The sequence below is a fragment of the Triplophysa rosa genome, linkage group LG22, assembly GCF_024868665.1.
Source record: "Triplophysa rosa linkage group LG22, Trosa_1v2, whole genome shotgun sequence".
Taxonomy (NCBI): Eukaryota; Metazoa; Chordata; class Actinopteri; order Cypriniformes; family Nemacheilidae; genus Triplophysa; species Triplophysa rosa.
Window position 1 is genome coordinate 3,120,746 of NC_079911.1, and position 19,147 is coordinate 3,139,892.

General features: G+C 42.4%; 1 protein-coding gene across 6 annotated transcripts in view; it reads right to left on the reverse strand.

Annotated features, from left to right (window-relative positions):
- The window catches only part of galt (galactose-1-phosphate uridylyltransferase), a 161,480-nt gene that overhangs the window by 132,926 nt on the left and 9,407 nt on the right, over window positions 1-19,147 (reverse strand). For all 6 annotated transcript variants that reach the window (XM_057320543.1, XM_057320541.1, XM_057320544.1 and 3 more), the window contains 2 exons: window positions 13,670-13,799; window positions 6,707-6,763 (listed from right to left, as the gene is read on the reverse strand). In XM_057320543.1, coding sequence (XP_057176526.1) covers window positions 6,707-6,763; window positions 13,670-13,799 — 187 coding nt within the window. The remainder of the gene's footprint in view (window positions 1-6,706; window positions 6,764-13,669; window positions 13,800-19,147) is intronic.

A 19,147-nucleotide genomic window follows, 5' to 3' on the forward strand; every position in this document is an offset into this window, starting at 1 on the left:
ATGAGGCCCTTTGAAAATTAATGACTTCCAGATGCTTCACCATTGCAAGTGGCTGTCAGTCTAGAAACCCATGGGGTGTTTAGCTACAGCAAGTCAACAGGTTCTACACGGTGAAGTGATGGCCACTTAAAAAAGCCCTCTCGCTATCATCTTTTTCATAATTGCTTTCACATCATTCACATGAAGTCCTTTAGTTATGCGTATTTAATGACAGACCTATTCCCTCTGAGCTGGACGCAACCTTTGAGGCTAGAAAAGTTCACACAGGTAAGCACTTTGTGTGGAAAGCTATTGAAAATGAGGCGAGTGTGCTTATGCATTAAACATTGAGTCCCTTTAGATGGCAATAGAAAAGAAAAACTCTCTTTTAACTCATTTTCCAAAGATTTCTAATTAAATATCTAAATTGTAATAAGAATCCTTTGCGGGAGCAAAATCATAAAGCACATCTTGGTCTCTCTTTCTGTTTCAAAAGATAATTCCGGCCTGGCAGAATTAAAACGAGCCGCGTGTGTCTGGTCGGAGAGCTCCTCAGTATTCTAGCCACTGATTTGAATGTCAGCAGTGATGAAGGGGGCATCCATTGAGCTAGGGACAGCCAGAGCGCTATAGATGGGGAATCTAATCGCCCAGTCACACACCTGTCTTTCAGCCCTGGAGACTGCACCTATGAACCTACAGAAAAAAAATGCCACTCCATCAGTCTCTAGAATGATGCACCTAGCAAAACAAAACAACCCAAGGCCGCTAAATACGCTAGCGGTGACAACATCAGAGATATTAAAAAGTGTTGCATCTTTAAAAAAAAAATAACCAGAGGCGAGTTACTGAACATTTCGGTTCCTGGTCTTTTCTTAACAGATGGTTCAGATGATTGACGTTTCCTGACACACATACCTACTATTTATTTCTCACCAGAGAACCTGTGGTGAGCAGCAACTCGACTCTTCATATCAGCTTAAGTTCGAATCACATCACCACTGACCAGCAAATTTTCTTATTGCCATGTCACAGCTACCGATGCTATTGAAATTGCTAGGTAAAATGACACTGTAAACAAGCTGTGTGAATGAGAGATGCAATCATTAGATCATTTTTGGTTGGTGGACTTGCTCAGTATAATAATGTTATGACAAGCTTGCTTTGGTGACAGACAGGTAAAGTAGGTGAGGTGGGCAAAGATCTGGACTTCAAATAAATGCGTCAGGCACAATATTTACAAGGGACCGTTTCATGCCAGTTTTATGTGTCTATCGTCAACGGTAAGCTGATTTTGTCATCCTTTACAATAAAATATAAATTATTTAGTGAAAGATTCTGCACACTGTAGCTTCACTATTTAGAGGAATAGTTCAGCCGAAAATGAAACATCTCTCATAAATAACTCACCTTCCTGTCATGAATATGAAGTTGTTTTTATAATAATGTGTCACTTAAATATCACTTTTATTAAATATATCCATCATAAACGTGGTTTTGCCAAAAAAGCTACAAATATTCATCATTTTGCTTCAGACAACAAAAAATAACATTTAACTGTTCATTTTTGTGTGAACTATTCCTTTAATTATTCCAGTTTTTTTTTCAATTTCAATTTTTTCAACAATTTTTGTCACCTATTACATTTGAGCCAGTATGAATAAAAGATGAGGATTTTCAAATTTGTATTAACTTTTGGGAATGGGATCATCGTTACAAATCAAGAAATATTCTTGTGGGTCCTTTTTGAAAATATTCTTCAGAGGATCTTGACTGGATTTTATTTTTGTGCTTGTAAATTAAATCAAAGAAATGCCAATTTTGTTATTACATTTGTTGTCCCTCAATTTATTTAATTTGTCAGAAGTAAACTGGTTGGAAGCCAGATCAAAAGCTGTTAAGTGTAATATACAGTATATCACATTTGTGGAAATAATGTGTCATGATTATTCTTAAAAACTGTAAATCTTATGCTTTCCTACTCGGTTTATATAGTATTTGAGCATTGTGATGTATCATGCTCAATTTATGAAATTATGTTGACAGCATAATTTTCACTTTCTTTCAACCAGTTTCTATTTAACCATACTCTTTTAGAGTATTACACACGGGTGCCTTCAAGAAATAAGTCACGCTTAAGATGTTCCTCTAGAGCAGTGGTCGGGAACCTGTGGCGAACGTGGCTCAAATAAAAAATATCTTACCCTTCACCAACATTTGATCGTTAAAAACATCATAATATATATGAATATTTCAGGTTGTCCTGGCCAATACACGCATGCAGTTCTATGCGCAAGCCGCGTCATGACACAGATCAATGGCAAACAACGTTTATATGGTAACCTCTCGCGCCGGCAGCCCAGCATCATATCGAAGGCCAACAGGCTCCCAATTCATGTGCTTTTTACCCAGAGCGCGAGGTCTTTTAGAAGAGCTAGCGTCATTCTTTTATTGAAAGTTACGGCTCTCTGTGGCGTATGATACAGAACTTGTTGCCGCGCTACGTAATCACATGTAAAAAGTTTTAAAAACACATGGAAGTAAACTGCGATGCGTCAGTATGGATGCGCTGTGTTGCTCCTCATTTCCGTGTGAGCAGTCTTTCTCGCATATGAAGTCCATACAGCTGTCAATGTTGACAGAGTTGCAATGCCAGCATGTAAGTGTCTTGACCTTCTACGAACTGAACTACAAAGCTATTAGCAAGACGCTAGTTATGTTCGCGTTTATGAGGTGTTGCGCAGACCGATCGGCGTATGACATCAAAGTGCCGCGAGAGCAGAGCTCCGTGTGCTTTCGAAACGCGGTGTGCACTTTTTAAAATTGTTATATGTTAGATATAATGAAGTTTAATTGAATGGAGGCCTAATGTAAACCTATAAGTTGTTTAAAAGTCATGGACATTTTTTAGAGGCCCAGATGTATGCACTGTTTTGTTTGTTTCACTGTTTTTGCCTTGTCTGTGGACATGTTCTCTTGTCGAAGGCAAAGAACAATTGATCCCCACAGCGACCAAAAGTGAAACTGTGGACATAAATCAAGTTATTAGTATTGAAGACATTGAAAGATGTTATAGTTTTTGCAATGGCTCTTTTGCAAAAATAAATTAACCAAAACTGGAAAAATAGCTCTTTGGTTAAAAAAGGTTCCCGACCCCTGCTCTAGAGGATGTTTTCACACTGATTTTAATTTACGATCTAAACGTGGATTACAAGCATCTGGCTTAATACAAGAAACAAACTTAAACCGACCAAAGACCATCACAAAAACACTAAGGGGCAGATTAACAGGGCAAAAAAAGCGCAGATGGGACTTGGGAAGTGACGAGCGCAAACGTTAGCAAATCGTGTTGTATGATTCATTTTAAATACTCTCCTCCCATACATTTTGCATCTGAAAGGGTCTTACAAATGGGTCAGCCGCAAAAAACAACTGTCTATGTCTTTTCAGCGCTAATTTTACCCTGCAGTTTTTTTACAGAGGCGTCTGGTCCAACAAAACCTAGTTACTAAAGCTAAAATAGAACAATATTAAATTTAAGTTCACTTAAATGAGTCTTAATTTGGCTAACTATAGCCCCATGTGCATGTGCACCCCCCTTTAGCAACTTATTTTTCAAAAAGCGACTAGCAACAAATCTAGCTACTTTCTGAAAAAGCCTTGGCAGCTTAGCGAAACGTTCTGCTTCACTTCTACTGTCCCGCGAGAGCGAGTCTTTGCTTTCCCAGCGCTGCACCGCCTCTCTCTGTGTCTACTCTGTTCAGTGAGTGGCAGGGAGAAGCAGCACATTCAGTTCAGACCGCAATGATACGTGAATGAGATACGGATGTACAAACAGTGTTTCCCAGAACTAATCACTGACCTTGTTTGAGCATTTATGATTTAAAAAGCGATGACTATATGGACGCATAAACATGAACACAGACGGAATCTAGCTCTGTTCAACGAAAGTGACTGCTGGTGTGTAGTTTTAAGTGGTCGACTCACTATTACATAGTTTTTGTTGTCTGCCAACAGAAACAGAAAAATAAGAGATTAAGAACCTTATTTATTGTGCATTTGTTTGTATTGTTTTAATATAATACTGTATACGACAGCTCAGAGAGTAGAGATATGAAGCAGACCTGAAGCGCTTATTTTATCAGATACTACGTGATGGCGTCACTGATATGCAAATTAGCATGTGACGTCATCTGGCGACATTTAGCGACTTTTCGGGCAGGCTTTAGCTACTTTCCATTGAAAAAAGTTGGCAACACTGCCCATGTGAAATACCCAGACCCCTTAAATTGAAAAGAGTCTGAAGCTGAAATTATTATTTGGCAGAAAAGCTGTACAATAAGCATTTCAACAGATAGAGTCTGTTTGTGCGCTGATGTTTTCTGTTTGCTCAGGGGTGGTGGTTATGGATGATATGAGAAAGCGTGGGACAGACACGGAGACACAGATGATCACAGACAGCTTCTCTCCGCAAACACTCTCATCCAACGCACCTCCCGGTGAAGGTGGGCTGACAGATACACACGGCTTATCCATCTCTCTCAGGGCATGCTGGGTAAAACTTGTCTTCTGCCAACTGACAGAGACCTAAGCCACACAGAGCTCCAGTCTCTCCACGGGGCCACACGCAAAGAGAGAGGCACATTTATTTACTCATATTCAGCCCTGGTCGTTGATAACATCATTTGAGAAACTTAAGAGTAGCTTACGGTAGATTCTATCTGAGACGCTTTCAGAGTCCTGAGCGTGTGTATGCTGGGAGGTTGATTTATGTTTGGGGATCATGATTGATATCAGGTCCTGCAAAGACTGGGGCGCGGGGTGGATCTGTTGTCATGGCATGATCCATAGATGAGCTGTTGCCAAGGAAACAGTATGGTGGGAGGTGCTTAAGGGTCTATTAATGTTTGGAAAGGGAAAAATGTTCACCTGGGTATACAATACCTTAAAGGTAAAGTCATTTTCTGCATAAAAACTTTAAGTAAACCATTTGTCAGTTTCTGGCTTAACCAATGGTTTGGCACCTGGTTTTCAGAACAAAGGAGGATGGTGGGCTTTCGGGAACAATAATTAGTAGTGTTTGCCTAAGCGAGCATCACCATTATTATTGGACATATTTAGGATTAAGGATTAAAATACAACCGGAATACCATGTATTTAGCTTTGATGATGTATAACTTTTTTGCACTATTACAGACATACGCAATCTGATCATACAGCTTGTTGAGAACAGGTACTAACAGTACTCTGACCCGCATGTCTAGGGACCAGAATATCACACAAACATGTAATGGGTTTTCTTTACTTGGACAATTTAAGTAAGGAACAATCTAGAAACCACTCAGAAATCCCAGCCAACATATAGCAATGTCCTGACACACCAGCAGGGGCCCTATTTAATTTTGCAATTCAGTTCAATGATGGAAATGAACCATGTTACAATTTGTCTATTAACTTTGTAATGACATAGTAGCCTAGTTATCATGTTTTGATACTTCCTCATTGCATCAACACAAACATATTATTACAAAAATAATCAGAAATCCCAGCCAACATATAGTAATGTCCTGACACACCAGCAGGGGCCCTATTTAATTTTGCAATTCAGTTCAACGATGGAAATGAACCATGTTACAATTTGTCTATTAACATTGTAATGATATAGGTATAGAACCAGAGTTATCATGTTTTGATACTTCCTCATTGCATCAACACAAACATATTATTACAAAGATAAAATATTGCAAGGATGACTTCTTTTTATAAACCACATAACATTATCAGCCACAAGCTAATAAGTTATTGTTATCTATAAAAGAATTTGTCAGCACTGAAATCGGGTTGGTTAAAGCTGAGAGATATGAAAGGTGGTAAACAATAAATATATGATATGACTATAAAACTCAATGCTCTTCAGGTGTGGTTTATTATAGAGAGGTGTTTAAAGAGAAAAATATGAGCAGTTTAGTGACAGCCCCTTTAAAAAGAGCTTTACATTAATTCAACTCAAGGTCCTCCACTGCCCCCTAGTGGAACACATGACTATACTACAACAGATAAACGAAAACAACAAGAGAGTGCTCAGTGTGCGGCCGACCCAGTGAGATTGGCTTGCTGTGCTGTCGCGGCATGACAGTGACAGCTTTCCAGCACTCAGAGGAAATGAGGATGAGACAGAAAGTCAGACTAAAACGTGTGCATGGAAAAAAAGCAGCTCTGAGTCAGAGGGGAAAAACGAAGACATTGTTAAAACACATCATTTACATGGAAAGCTATCAAACTGAAGAAAGCGTCATATATTTCTACTCCACTGCCAACCCGGCAACCTCCCATTTTTTAACAAAAAATAAATACAGAATCCTCCAAAGACAGGTCCTCCCGACTCCAAAGCTTAGATGTGAGAGTGATTTACTTGCGGTTTATTGTTGAGGGGGTGTCTTTTCCTGGAACGTCTCTGTAGTTCTCTAATTGGAGTCTACAGGGTTTTTAAGATCCCGCTTGCATTAGCTCAATCCTGTCAAGCGTCTCTCTGGTGAGGTGACAGTTAAAGACCTATTCCTGTTTCAAAAGGTGCATTGCACATGGTCAAAGTCTGCAGTCAAGGCGTCTTAATCCGAAAGAAAAAACATCCCAGGTCTTTCAGTCTCAGTAAGATGACCAGAGCAAAGACTAATTGGTAAGAAAAGGGGGGAGAAAGATGTGACATCAAGACAAGGTGACAGAGTACCTGACAGTGAGGATGAGGGTTTGAACAGCCCATCGTGGATCCTTTATTCTCAAAGATCTGTAACGCAAGAGAGACAGACACAGAAACATTACATCCTGTCAAGGATCCCAGACATAACAAGCCGCATCATACACTTCACAAGCATACAAAACAGCCCCAAACATGCTTCGAGCAGTCAGGTGCAGACCCAACACATGCTCAGTTATTGACACATGAGGAGACCAGAGCACACAGCGTGGTTAGAAGGTAACATCCTGTTGAAGGAGTTTTAAGACTTCCTGGTATCTCCCTCAAGGGTGATATAAAAGGATTGGTGCAGGATCTGTCCCTGACTACTTCACTTGATAAATATTGACTCGGCTCAAGTCACTGCTCTTCAGGGTCTGTAAATCGCAAGCGCGCTGATGTGTTTAACAGAGAGGAGATAACCACCGGTTTTATCAGGAGTCGGTAACCAATACTCTCTTGTGGGTCAGACTGCAAGAAATGCAGCAGAATTCTTATACAGTATATGTTTCTCTGATTGGACCGAGAGGATGCCTAAGGGTGCATTTGTCTTTAATTATTTATTGTCACACAACTGCAGCCAGTGGGATTTTTTCCCACCGTTCTTTTAAGATGTCCTAACCAGTCACGTCACAACGAATTTCCAGCAACACATAATTTGTCTCCTGCTGAAGGAGTAAATGTGGCCCCATGTTTTAAATTTAATTTACAGATATTGGAGACAGGATTTTGGACAAATGGTTTTCTCTGTGCGCAAGCAGTAAAACCAAAGTAATGTCAATGTAATTCATTGTCACGGCACTGCGCGAAGTGCAGATGGAGGGCAGCAAGTGATTTTCTCCATGATAACACTCTCACAAACTTAAAAATACAGATTGTTTTGTGTCGTTTATGATTGTTCAAATCATCAAAAATCTGTGTTTTTATTGTATAGCAAAAGTTGTTGTTGTTGTGTGAAAATGCGAGTATTGACTGAAAAACAGAGATAAAAGTGACTTTTAAACCTGAATCTGCGGTCGGGAGGGGCAGAGTCGGATAACTTCCTAATGTACCTAAAAAACGACCAGGGAAGCCCAACATTACTTGTCATAAACACTACAGCTGCTGTTAAAAGAACGAGTCCTTATAAAAAGTGAAAAATCTCTTGTAAAGCGTTTCTCCCCCCAAGAAACCAAATAATATGGCTCAAGGCAGCGACAAACTGAGAACATAAAACTTTTCTTTTATCATGTTTATATTTGATATGAGTTTTATGGCTCGATCAATTTGAACAGCCATAAACAACGCAAAACATAGGTATTTTGAGTTTATGAAAGTGCAGTGGTTCTCAACCTTTTCATGGTCACGCCCCCCTGTAAACCCATTTAAAGAACTGGCACCCCCCGCCCTGTCGTGATCGGTTTGGGGAAGAACCCAAGTGCAGGCAGGCAGTGAAGGGGTTAAACAAGATTTATTTAAATACAAAGAAACAAAACACAAAACAAAAACCCACGATGGGGTAAATCAAGAGAACAGGATAACCACTCAAACACGACTGAACATAGACGGACAAAACTGGGCTAAACTGGGAAACACTCGACATAAACTATAACTAAACACTACTAAGACTTACTTGACTTTGACAATTCACAGGCTAGGATGACAAGCAGACAAAGCAAGGGCATACAAGCACAACCAACGAGCACAGGACAATAGACACCAGGATATTATATAGACTAACAAAGGATAATTAACAATTGGCAGGTGTGGGTAATGACACACTGAAGGGAAGCTAACAAGGAAACGAGAGGGGCGGGGCCATAGACGAGACACATGGCATTCCAATATATAAACAATACCATGTCTTTCTCACACTTAGAGCTTAAGTTATAGTCGTGAGTAGGACCTACGCCGTAACCTACGGCGTAGCCTACGTACGTAGACGACGCCGTCGTGAACATTTATGGTTCTGCGTTGAGAGTATGCGTTGTACTGCAATTACACCGCCGAAACACTAGTTGGCTCTTTGTGTTTTCCCGGGTTGCTCTTCTTCGCCGATGTTTTGTGTGTATGCTAGTGTTTGCAAGCGATGGAAGCTGATCGCATCTTAACGGAGTTGGAGCTGATCGAAGTAGAAAAACAGTTACTTTTAATTAAATCACTTAAACAAAAAGCTAGAAACCAGAGATGTCGATGCTCGCCATGTTGTTCTTTTGTGGACTCTGAACTTGCCGGAAGAAGACGCCAGAGAAGAAGACGCCAGCAATGCGTAGAAGGAAGTACGATGCTGCCAAACCGACCAATCACAGCGCTTGCGGTCCGCGTAGGGTCAGCGTAGGGTCCGCGTTGAGTTGACGCGTTGTTACATTTTTGGAGAGGTGCGCATCAGGCTACAGCGTAGGGTACGCACAGGGTACGCGGCTCTGCGTAGGCTACGCCGTAGGTTACGGCGTAGGTCCTATGCAGAACCATAAACTGACCTTAACACGTGGGTCTGTCATGATTCTGCCACCAGACTGAAAAAACCATGACTAGGAAGGCAGAATCATGACACCGCCCCATACTGTACATTGAGGATAGATAAGATAATGTGTAAAATATGTTAGAAATAGTTTATTTATTTATATAAACTATATATGAAGAAGCAGAAAATACCTTTACATGACAGACTGATCTCAAGAGATAAGATTATAAAGATCAAAACTAAAGAAACCCAAAAGAAACAATCCTGATTTTAACACGAGCGAGAGTTTATTTGAAGTTTATAATATAGATGCGGTGTAGTGTCATTTGTCAAAAATAGCGCTTTACATCTTTAATAACTGTCAACAGCTTTAAACAGCCATCCAAGTTCAGAAATATATGAAAAGGCACTTTATTTACACGCCACTTCCTTCACGCGCACTCTGAACTCATCGGGAGAGAGACTTGCACTTATTCTGAAATTACAGTCTGAAAGACAAACATACTTAAATTATCTACCTGTTTCTTAAGATGATGAACAGGCAATTGCTGCTGCTTCCTGAGTGGACGTTTGCCTACTTTGTAGATATCAAGCTTTTGTGTGCAGCCTAAACTTGCACTGCGCAGGTCCTACAATGAGTCTGCGTGGCTGCTCACGAGCGCAGCTTCAGACGGAACATTGCCCTCCGTCAATTTGCAATCTCGTTCCTCCGTGCATTTGCGATCGAGTTCCAAAGGTTGGGGAACCTCTGCGCCCCCGCCCCCCTGGTTGAGAACCACTGTGATAGTGAATTCCTATGGAGAATATCACTTGCTGCCCTCCAGCTGCACATCGCTTGTCATCAAAACCACGTGATTGCAAACAACCAATTAAGAATTGGCATGAGGCATTCTAATACATTCCTTAAATGTATGAAATTAAGCGGCATCTAGTGGCGAGGTTGCGAATTGCAACCAATGGCTCACTCCACCCATCCTTTTCGAAGCACTATGGTGGCTGGCACAGCACTTCTCACCAAAGGGGGAATCTCCTCAACCACCACCAATGTGCAGATTCCACCTGAATGATGCGACGGCCGCCATTTTGCACCAGAACACCCACAACACACCAGCTTATTGGTGGAGAGGAGGCAGAGGGTTAAACTCGGTTTAACTTCTCATCCGAAGGACGGTGCTTTTTTACAGTTATAGTTTTCCCCGTCACTATACTGGGGCATTAGGACCCACACAGATCACAGGGTGAGCACCCCCTGCTGGCCTCACTAACACCTCTTCCAGCAGCAACCTATTTTTTCCCAGGAGGTCTCCTATCCAGGTACTGACCAGGCTCAACCCTGCTTAGCTTAGTCTTGGGCTACAGGGTGATATGGCTGCTGGTGAAGATGGCCACCTTTGAGCTCCCTGCCACTGCCAAGATGGTTACCGGCTCTGCCCTGGCTCCCTGCTCCGCCCTGGCTCCCTGCGCCACCCTGGTTCCCTGCTCCGCCCTGGCCACCCAACCAGCCTGGTTCACCTTGGAACTCTGCAGCTCTGCCCTGGCGATCTTTGGATCCGCCGCCTTGCCTGCCTGGTTTATCCTATGTTACACTATGCCACCAAGTCCAAAACACAAAGGTTAATCTTTCCCCTTATGATATAGGGTACTTCTTTGTGCCAATTACAAACCCGATTCCAAAAAGTTGGGACACTGTACAAATTGTGAATAAAAACAGAATGCAATGATGTGGAAGTTTCAAATTTCAATATTTTATTCAGAATACAACATAGATGACATATCAAATGTTTAAACTGAGAGAATGTATCATTTTAAGGGAAAAATAAGTTGATTTTAAATTTCATGGCATCAACACATCTCAAAAAAGTTGGGACAAGGCCATGTTTACCACTGTGTGGCATCCCCTCTTCTTTTTATAACAGTCTGCAAACGTCTGGGGACTGAGGAGACAAGTTGCTCAAGTTTAAGAATAGGAATGTTGTCCCATTCTTGTCTAATACAGGCTTCTAGTTGCTCGACTGTCTTAGGTCTTCTTTGTCGCATCTTCCTCTTTATGATGCGCCAAATGTTTTCTATGGGTGAAAGATCTGGACTGCAGGCTGGCCATTTCAGTACCCGGATCCTTCTTCTACGCAGCCATGATGTTGTAATTGATGCAGTATGTGGTCTGGCATTGTCATGTTGGAAAATGCAAGGTCTTCCCTGAAAGAGACGACGTCTGGATGGGAGCATATGTTGTTCTAGAACTTGGATATACCTTTCAGCATTGATGGTGCCTTTCCAGATGTGTAAGCTGCCCATGCCACACGCACTCATGCAACCCCATACCATCAGAGATGCAGGCTTCTGAACTGAGCGCTGATAACAACTTGGGTTGTCCTTGTCCTCTTTAGTCCGGATGACATGGCGTCCCAGTTTTCCAAAAAGAACTTCAAATTTTGATTCGTCTGACCACAGAACAGTTTTCCACTTTGCCACAGTCCATTTTAAATGAGCCTTGGCCCAGAGAAAACGCCTGCGCTTCTGGATCATGTTTAGATATGGCTTCTTTTTTTCCTATAGAGTTTTAGCCGGGAACGGCGAATGGCACGGTGGATTGTGTTCACCGACAATGTTTTCTGGAAGTATTCCTGAGCCCATGTTGTGATTTCCATTACAGTAGCATTCCTGTATGTGATGCAGTGCCGTCTAAGGGCCCGAAGATCACGGGCATCCAGTATGGTTTTCCGGCCTTGACCCTTACGCACAGAGATTGTTCCAGATTCTCTGAATCTTTGGATGATATTATGCACTGTAGATGATGATAACTTCAAACTCTTTGCAATTTTTCTCTGAGAAACTCCTTTCTGATATTGCTCCACTATTTTTCGCCGCAGCATTGGGGGAATTGGTGATCCTCTGCCCGTCTTGACTTCTGAGAGACACTGCCACTCAGAGAGGCTCTTTTTATACCCAATCATGTTGCCAATTGACCTAATAAGTTGCAAATTGGTCCTCCAGCTGTTCCTTATATGTACATTTAACTTTTCCGGCCTCTTATTGCTACCTGTCCCAACTTTTTTGGAATGTGTAGCTCTCATGAAATCCAAAATGAGCCAATATTTGGCATGACATTTCAAAATGTCTCACTTTCAACATTTGATATGTTATCTATATTCTATTGTGAATAAAATATAAGTTTATGAGATTCGTAAATTATTGCATTCCTTTTTTATTCACAATTTGTACAGTGTCCCAACTTTTTTGGAATCGGGTTTGTATATACACGGTACATATTTTACATAAACCACAGTGATAAGTTGGGGGCCACCTATATTTGGCAGCATGGCCTATCGTCAGAAAGATTGTTTATGTATGAAAGTCTCAACAGCTTGATTGGTCTTCTAAGGGAACAGGGGAATCAAAACTCAATTTAGGGATGAGCACAAGTACTCAAGTACTCGGACACGACAGCGATGATCGATGATGAAAACGATGATCGTTTGGGTCTGTAAATATATATTTAAATTGTTAAATAAAATCATTTTCTTTCTATATGATTGGTTATGCTGGCATTTCGGGTGGTACCCAGAGATTTCATTGGTTGTGTTGCGAGAGATTGCTGTCCAGAGTCAAGTCTGGAGCACAGAAGGGCATATTGAAAGTGCACAGCGATGCCTGCTTTCATTTTGATATACTTGATGAAAATACAGTCAAGTGCAAAATGTGCAGCGCCAAGCTCCATACAAAACATTCAAATCTACTAAGTTTGATTCATTATCATCTTACACTCTGTCTACTTTATAATGAGTTCTAGTGTTGTATTCACGCCCCTTGCGGAGCAGGGTGAGCGTTTTCAATCCATTCCTATGGAAGCTGACCAAAGCGAGCATTCCTCTGCTCCACAAGTTCATGAGAATGGATTTAAAACGCTCGTCCTGCTCTGCACCAGTATATTTGGACACAAAATTTCAGGTGAGACCACTATTATCAGACAAGTCAGACAAGCATAAAAGACTTTACTGTCAGACAGTGACATTCAGAAATGTGACAGGGCAGAGATGACGCTTCACCTCACGCTGATAATTTTAGAAACCCAGCACAAACATCATAATTCCCTGCATTTGTATCCAAGCAACCTTTTGAAGTGCTTCATTATTCCCTTGAAGGGGCATTACTGTTTCCAGAAGCCGTAGGAAGGCTCAGCATTGCCCAGCATTGATCAGCACCTGACTCTAGAGCATCTCACAATTGATCCAATTAGTGCTGATGAAGAAGACTGTGACAAAACCGAATCGAGCGGCGTCCCTGCCTCTGACTTGTTTAAATGATCTCAATGAGTTCTGGAGGGAAACTGTCTTCTGGCGACAAATGGTGTAAATGTTTCATTAAGTTGATACACGTCCCAGTGCTTCATTTTTAAAGATGAGTATGTCTTAATACATTTTTGTGCAATATAACATAAGCTGTTTGCCTTGTGAATGTCAAGTAATAAGTGCAGCAAAAGCAGAGGTGAGCGTATTAGGAATGGATGTACGTGCCTGCACCCATGTGTACGTGATTCCAAGCTCTTCGATCAGCTCCGCCCACTTGTCAATCACTCTCCGGATCTCTGCAGGCTGCATGAGGGGGAGGGTGATGTCAGACCAGGGGTGAAAGCACATGACCTTACTGGGAACAAAAAAAGCAAATATTTACTTCTACAGAATAAAACTAAAGAGATATGATTAAATTAACAGCATGTCAATAGTATATTTTCTGTGTTTATAATCTAGCTATCCATCGATCAGTTCATTAAGGGATAGTTATGTGAAGTAAAAAATGATGTCGTCATTTTTTTCATCCTTGTTTTCAAAATCTGCATATGACCCTTTCTTCTGTGGAACACGAGATGATGTTTTGAGAAATGTCTCTGTGGTTTTGTGTCCATACAATGGAAGTCAATGATGCAACTAAACTAGCTGAACTACACAATGAATGAATGCATTGTGTAGTTAAGTCCATGCTCTGCCTTGAATAAAGCCTAACAGCTGCGCCTGCAAACTTTCCAAAATCTCCTTTTTCAGGCATTATGTGGGCCAATCTCTCTCTACTAACCGTCCTTGGCTTGTTTGTGCCTCAAGCGCTGTTCTTACTACTTTAAAAACAATGTCAGTTCCCAGTGCATTAGAGAAGAGCGTCAGCTGACGGGGTCTGTGTGCCTGTGCTCCTCTCCACTACGCCACTAATTGGGTGGTTGCGCAGCACACACAGGTGCTGTTTCAAATCAGTTGTCTATACCAATCAATTTCCAGTAAAGTACACTTCCTCCTTCAAAAACACTGCTTTGAATTGTGGAGATAAGATGGAGGTCACTAGGCATTGTGAAAATCAGGTTACTAAAATAAAATACTAGACAAGGCAAGGGTCTCTAAGACATTTGGATGACCATGGTGCTCTTATTTATTTGTCTAATTCATTTACTTGATTACAGCGCCGTCTAGTGTCAACAATAGTTAACTCACTATTTTTATTTAGCTCTTAATAAAATAAGCAGCTTGACGGTAAAGTTCATTATTTATTAAAAGAGCTTTGGTTATAGCTTTGGTTATATATATACTGTATGTTCTGTAGTATAAATAAAAAAAAGTGTAGTACAAATGTTTGGCACATCATGAACTCAGCTATTTTCTTTCAAGCATCTGAAACGTCATTAATATATGGTATTACATTGACACAAACATAAGTTTGTTAAGTTAATGACAATTTCATTTTTTTATTTAAGCATTTAGTGTTTTTTTTCTGCTATTGTTTGTTTAAGCAGCTTCTGTAAGTTTTTATTGTAAAACAGTAAATAAATCATTGTAAATAAGTTAAAAATAACATGTACATGTATATTGATCCTCAGAAATTTCAGTTGCTAACATTTTTCCAAATATCCTTCTTTGTGTTTAACCAAATGTAGAGGTTTGGAACTGTCATGATCCTGTCCTTCTTGTCCGGAGTTTTCTAGTTTTGTGGACAGGGTCATGACAGTACCATGTCTTGTGTGTGTGTTGCGTCTTGTGTGGAGACACGTGGCTGTTTGTTATGACATTCTCCTATTTCACAAAATGGCGACAGACCGGAAGTAGAGAAAACTTTTTCCGGCCCTACTGCTGTCATAGCCATTCATTCATTCATTCATTCAGCTTGTTTTCTCACAGGCATTCATTTTATTTACCAAAAACAACAGTAGCATATGTTGTCCGATTTATTCATGGTTTACTGGGAGATGTAAAAATAGGGAAAACAAACATTACAAAAACATAGTTTTTTGAGCGATTTATTTATTATCTGATATATAAGGTCTGATATATGTTAGACAAATCAGCATAAAGGGGGCGCTACATGCCTTCTTCTTCACAACTTCTTCTGGTCTCCGCAACTGTTCCGTGTAGTTAGAGCATTGACCGGACAAGCGTTTACCCTACTTCAGGTTTGTAACACGTCACGTGTCCTCCTGTCTCGTGCTTTGGCCCCGCCCCCTTGTTTCCAGTTATATCTCCTATAGGCCCAGTTTCACAGACAAGGCTTAAGGCTAGTCTCAGATTAAAAGGAATGTGTGACCTGTCTTAAAGGGGAGATTTTTTTTCTACTTTTACACAAATGTAATATAAATTATAGGGGTCCACAGAATGTGTCTGTGAAGTTTCAGCACAAAATACACCAGAGATATTTTATTATACCATGCTCTAGTTGCCCAGTTTTGCATGCGAGGAAAAACGCGCTGTTTTGGTGTGTGTCTCTATAAGTGCAAATGAGCTGCTAGTCTCCTTTCTTACAAAATAAGAAAGAAGGGTCACATAAAGTGAATGAGAACATTGTTTTCTATAAGCGAACAAACTCCTAACAAAGGCTTTCTGTGTTTTCTATACGCGAAAACACATATGACAAAACGTTCGCGTGTTTACAAACCATACACACTGCTTTCTACAAGTGAAAGTAGCCTACCAAGAAAGAAGGGTCGCAAAGCGAATGAGAAACTACTGTTTCTCGTCTTTGAACACCAAACACATTGTTTTCTATAAGCACACCTGTTTCCCCCCGGGGCCATTCGCGAAGGCGCTCCGGTCCCTGTTGGTCCGGTCAGACCGCTTTCGGGAGTGAGACCCGTGATCGCGTCACGGGGTTTCACGGGTAAAATAACAAAATGGGAGGGTGGTGGGAACGTCTTGGTTACGGATGTAACCTCGGTTCCCTGATGGAGGGAACGAGACGTTGTGTCGAACCAACAGAATGGGGTTTGTCTTGAGAACCTATCATCTTCTGAGTATTTAGAAAAGGCCAATGAAAATTGGCGAATGAAATTTGCATGCCGGGCTCCTCCCCGGATGTCCGGGTATAAGAGGGAAGCCATTCATTCACCTTTGGTCTGAGGAGCCTAAAGCATCCTCCCCCGACCGCTGGGGTTGGCGGCCAGTGTTGTGGCATGAGGGACACAACGTCTCGTTCCCTCCATCAGGGAACCGAGGTTACATCTGTAACCAAGACATTCCCTTTCTGTCGGTCGGACAGGGAACGAGGAGGGAACCTGATGGAGGGAACGAGACGTTGTGTCCTTCTTGCCACAACATGTGCTGCCCACTGCAGCAGTCATTTTGCGCAGGGTTCTATTGTTTTTATTTCAACAGGAATACTTCAACTATAATTACTTCAGTAAAAACATTAATTCATTAATTTTCCAAATCGCTTTAAATGATATAGCAGCAGATCAGAAGTTAACACGCACGCGTAGCTCATGGTGTATGTGATGCTTATTTACCGTTTAGCCATTATGCCGATCATTTTCATGACAATGTTTCTACGATCTTTGACTGATCGTAACCCACAGATGATTACACCACACTTTAACATGTGCCTTTTTCGTCTTTTATTGTTCTATTTGTCTTTTTAGAGTGCTATCAACGGTGTAGCAGCGCCTACGTTTACATTAGTTTAGCGGGGAAGATCTCAGAGTTGGCAGATTTGCATAAAAAAATCTGCCAAATAGCCATACAAAGCTTGCCGGAAAACCGCGAGCTTAGAAAAAACGGAAATACTTGGCAACAGTAAAAGGTCCTGGCAGATCGCAAGCCAGATAAATTGCGTACACAGGAAAACCCGCTGCATAGGAACCATTTTCTACTTTTGGACCTTTTTATAAATGTAGTGGAGTAAAAAGTATGATATTTGTCTTTCAAATGTAGTGAAGTTAAAGTACAATTACTCAGAAAAAAAATACTCAAGTAAAGTACAGATACTCAAAAAGTGTACTTAAGTATAGTACTCAGGTAAATGTACTTTGTTACTGTCCACCTCTGGGAGAGAGTAATGGATTTATTTTGTTTTCAATGGAAATACCCCACACTGAATGAGGCAAAGCTGCAGATAAAGACATTGTAAGTACCGGTATTAAGTAAGACATCAGTGACATGTGGCAACTTAAAAGTAGATAAAATATCACTGACACGTTTGTCCGTTCACTCATAGAAAGCAATGTGTGTGGCTTGTAAACACGCGACAGGATTGTCATGGTAACATGAGTTCCCTTTCTGTCGGTCTCTCGACGTTGTGTCGAACCGACAGAATGGGGTTTGTCTTGAGAACCTATCATCTTCTGAGTATTTAGAAAAGGCCAATGAAAATTGGCGAATTAAATTTGCATGCCGGGCTCCTCCCCGGATGTCTGGGTATAAGAGGGAAGCCGGCGTGCTCATTCATTCACCTTTTGTTCTTCAGAGCCTACGCATCTGGTGAGCTTCTCTACGATCTGGGTGATCATTCTTTCTGCTGGAATCTACGACGTGGACAGCGGACAGTCCCTTCCTGCAGTGACTCTCCCCTGTGGCGTATTCTTTCACTCACAGCAGCTAACATGACTCGCCCGACGCCTCCTCCTCTGGAGTCAGCAGGTGATCAGCTCCCTGCGAGCCACACACATCCCAGGCATCCTGAACCAGACAGCCAATGCGCTATCTCGTCAGTTGACGCCTCGCGGAGAGTGGCGACTCCCTCCCCGCGCAGCCGGCTCATTTGGGGGCAGTTCGGCCAGGCACAGGTGGTCCTGTTGCCTCCCCGGACTCCACCCATTGTCCGCTTTGGTACTCCCTGTCCGAGGTACCCTCGGCACGGATGCCCTTGCGCACAGCTGGCCGCGGGACAAGCAGAAGTACGCTTCCCCCCAGTGAGCCTCATTGCACAGGTCCTGTGCAAGGCCAGGGAAGAGGAGCATCAAGTGGTACTAGTTACGCCCCTTCGGCCTAACCAGGACTTGGTTCTCGGAGCTGAGGCTCTGACAACACCTCCCCCCTGGCCGCTTCCCCAGGGGAAGGGGCACGTTACGGCATCCCAGGCAAAACCTGGTCTCCATGTCTGGACGGGACGAGGAGATCCTGAGTGACCCACCCCCGGTCCGGTTGGGACGTCACTCAGGCTAGGGTTTCGGTCACTGGGCGGCTATACGCCCATAGGTGGCGCCTCTTCTCGTCCTGGTGCTCTTCTAGGCTAGAAGACCTGCGGAGTTGCTCGGTCAAGTACGAGCTGTCCCTTCCTCAAGAGAGACGGGGGAGTAACCTCTCCCCCTCCACACTGGGAATGTATGTAGCCACTACGGCCGCTCATCATGACCCAAGTGCTGGGTTGCCTCTGGGACAGCACGACCTGGTCATTAGGTTCCTAAGGGGAGCAAGAGGGTGACCACCTTAACCGCGCTCAGTACCCTCTTGCGACCTAGATGGCGGGCCTCAAGAGGCCCCGCCCCCTTCGAGCCTCTCAGGATTGCAGCTCTTTCTCAGTATTGATAAAGACGGCTTTCCGCAGGGCGCTCACCTCCAAGAGGGTAGGGGATCTACAAGCACCCTCCGTGTCCACAGATTGCCTAGAACTCGGGGCCGGGATTCTCCCGTTATCTTGAGACCCCGCCCCGGCTACGTGCCCAAGTTTCCCACCACTCTCCCGAGAGACCAGGTGGTGAACCTGCAGGCGCTCCCCACCGGGGAGGAAGAACCCAACCTATCCGT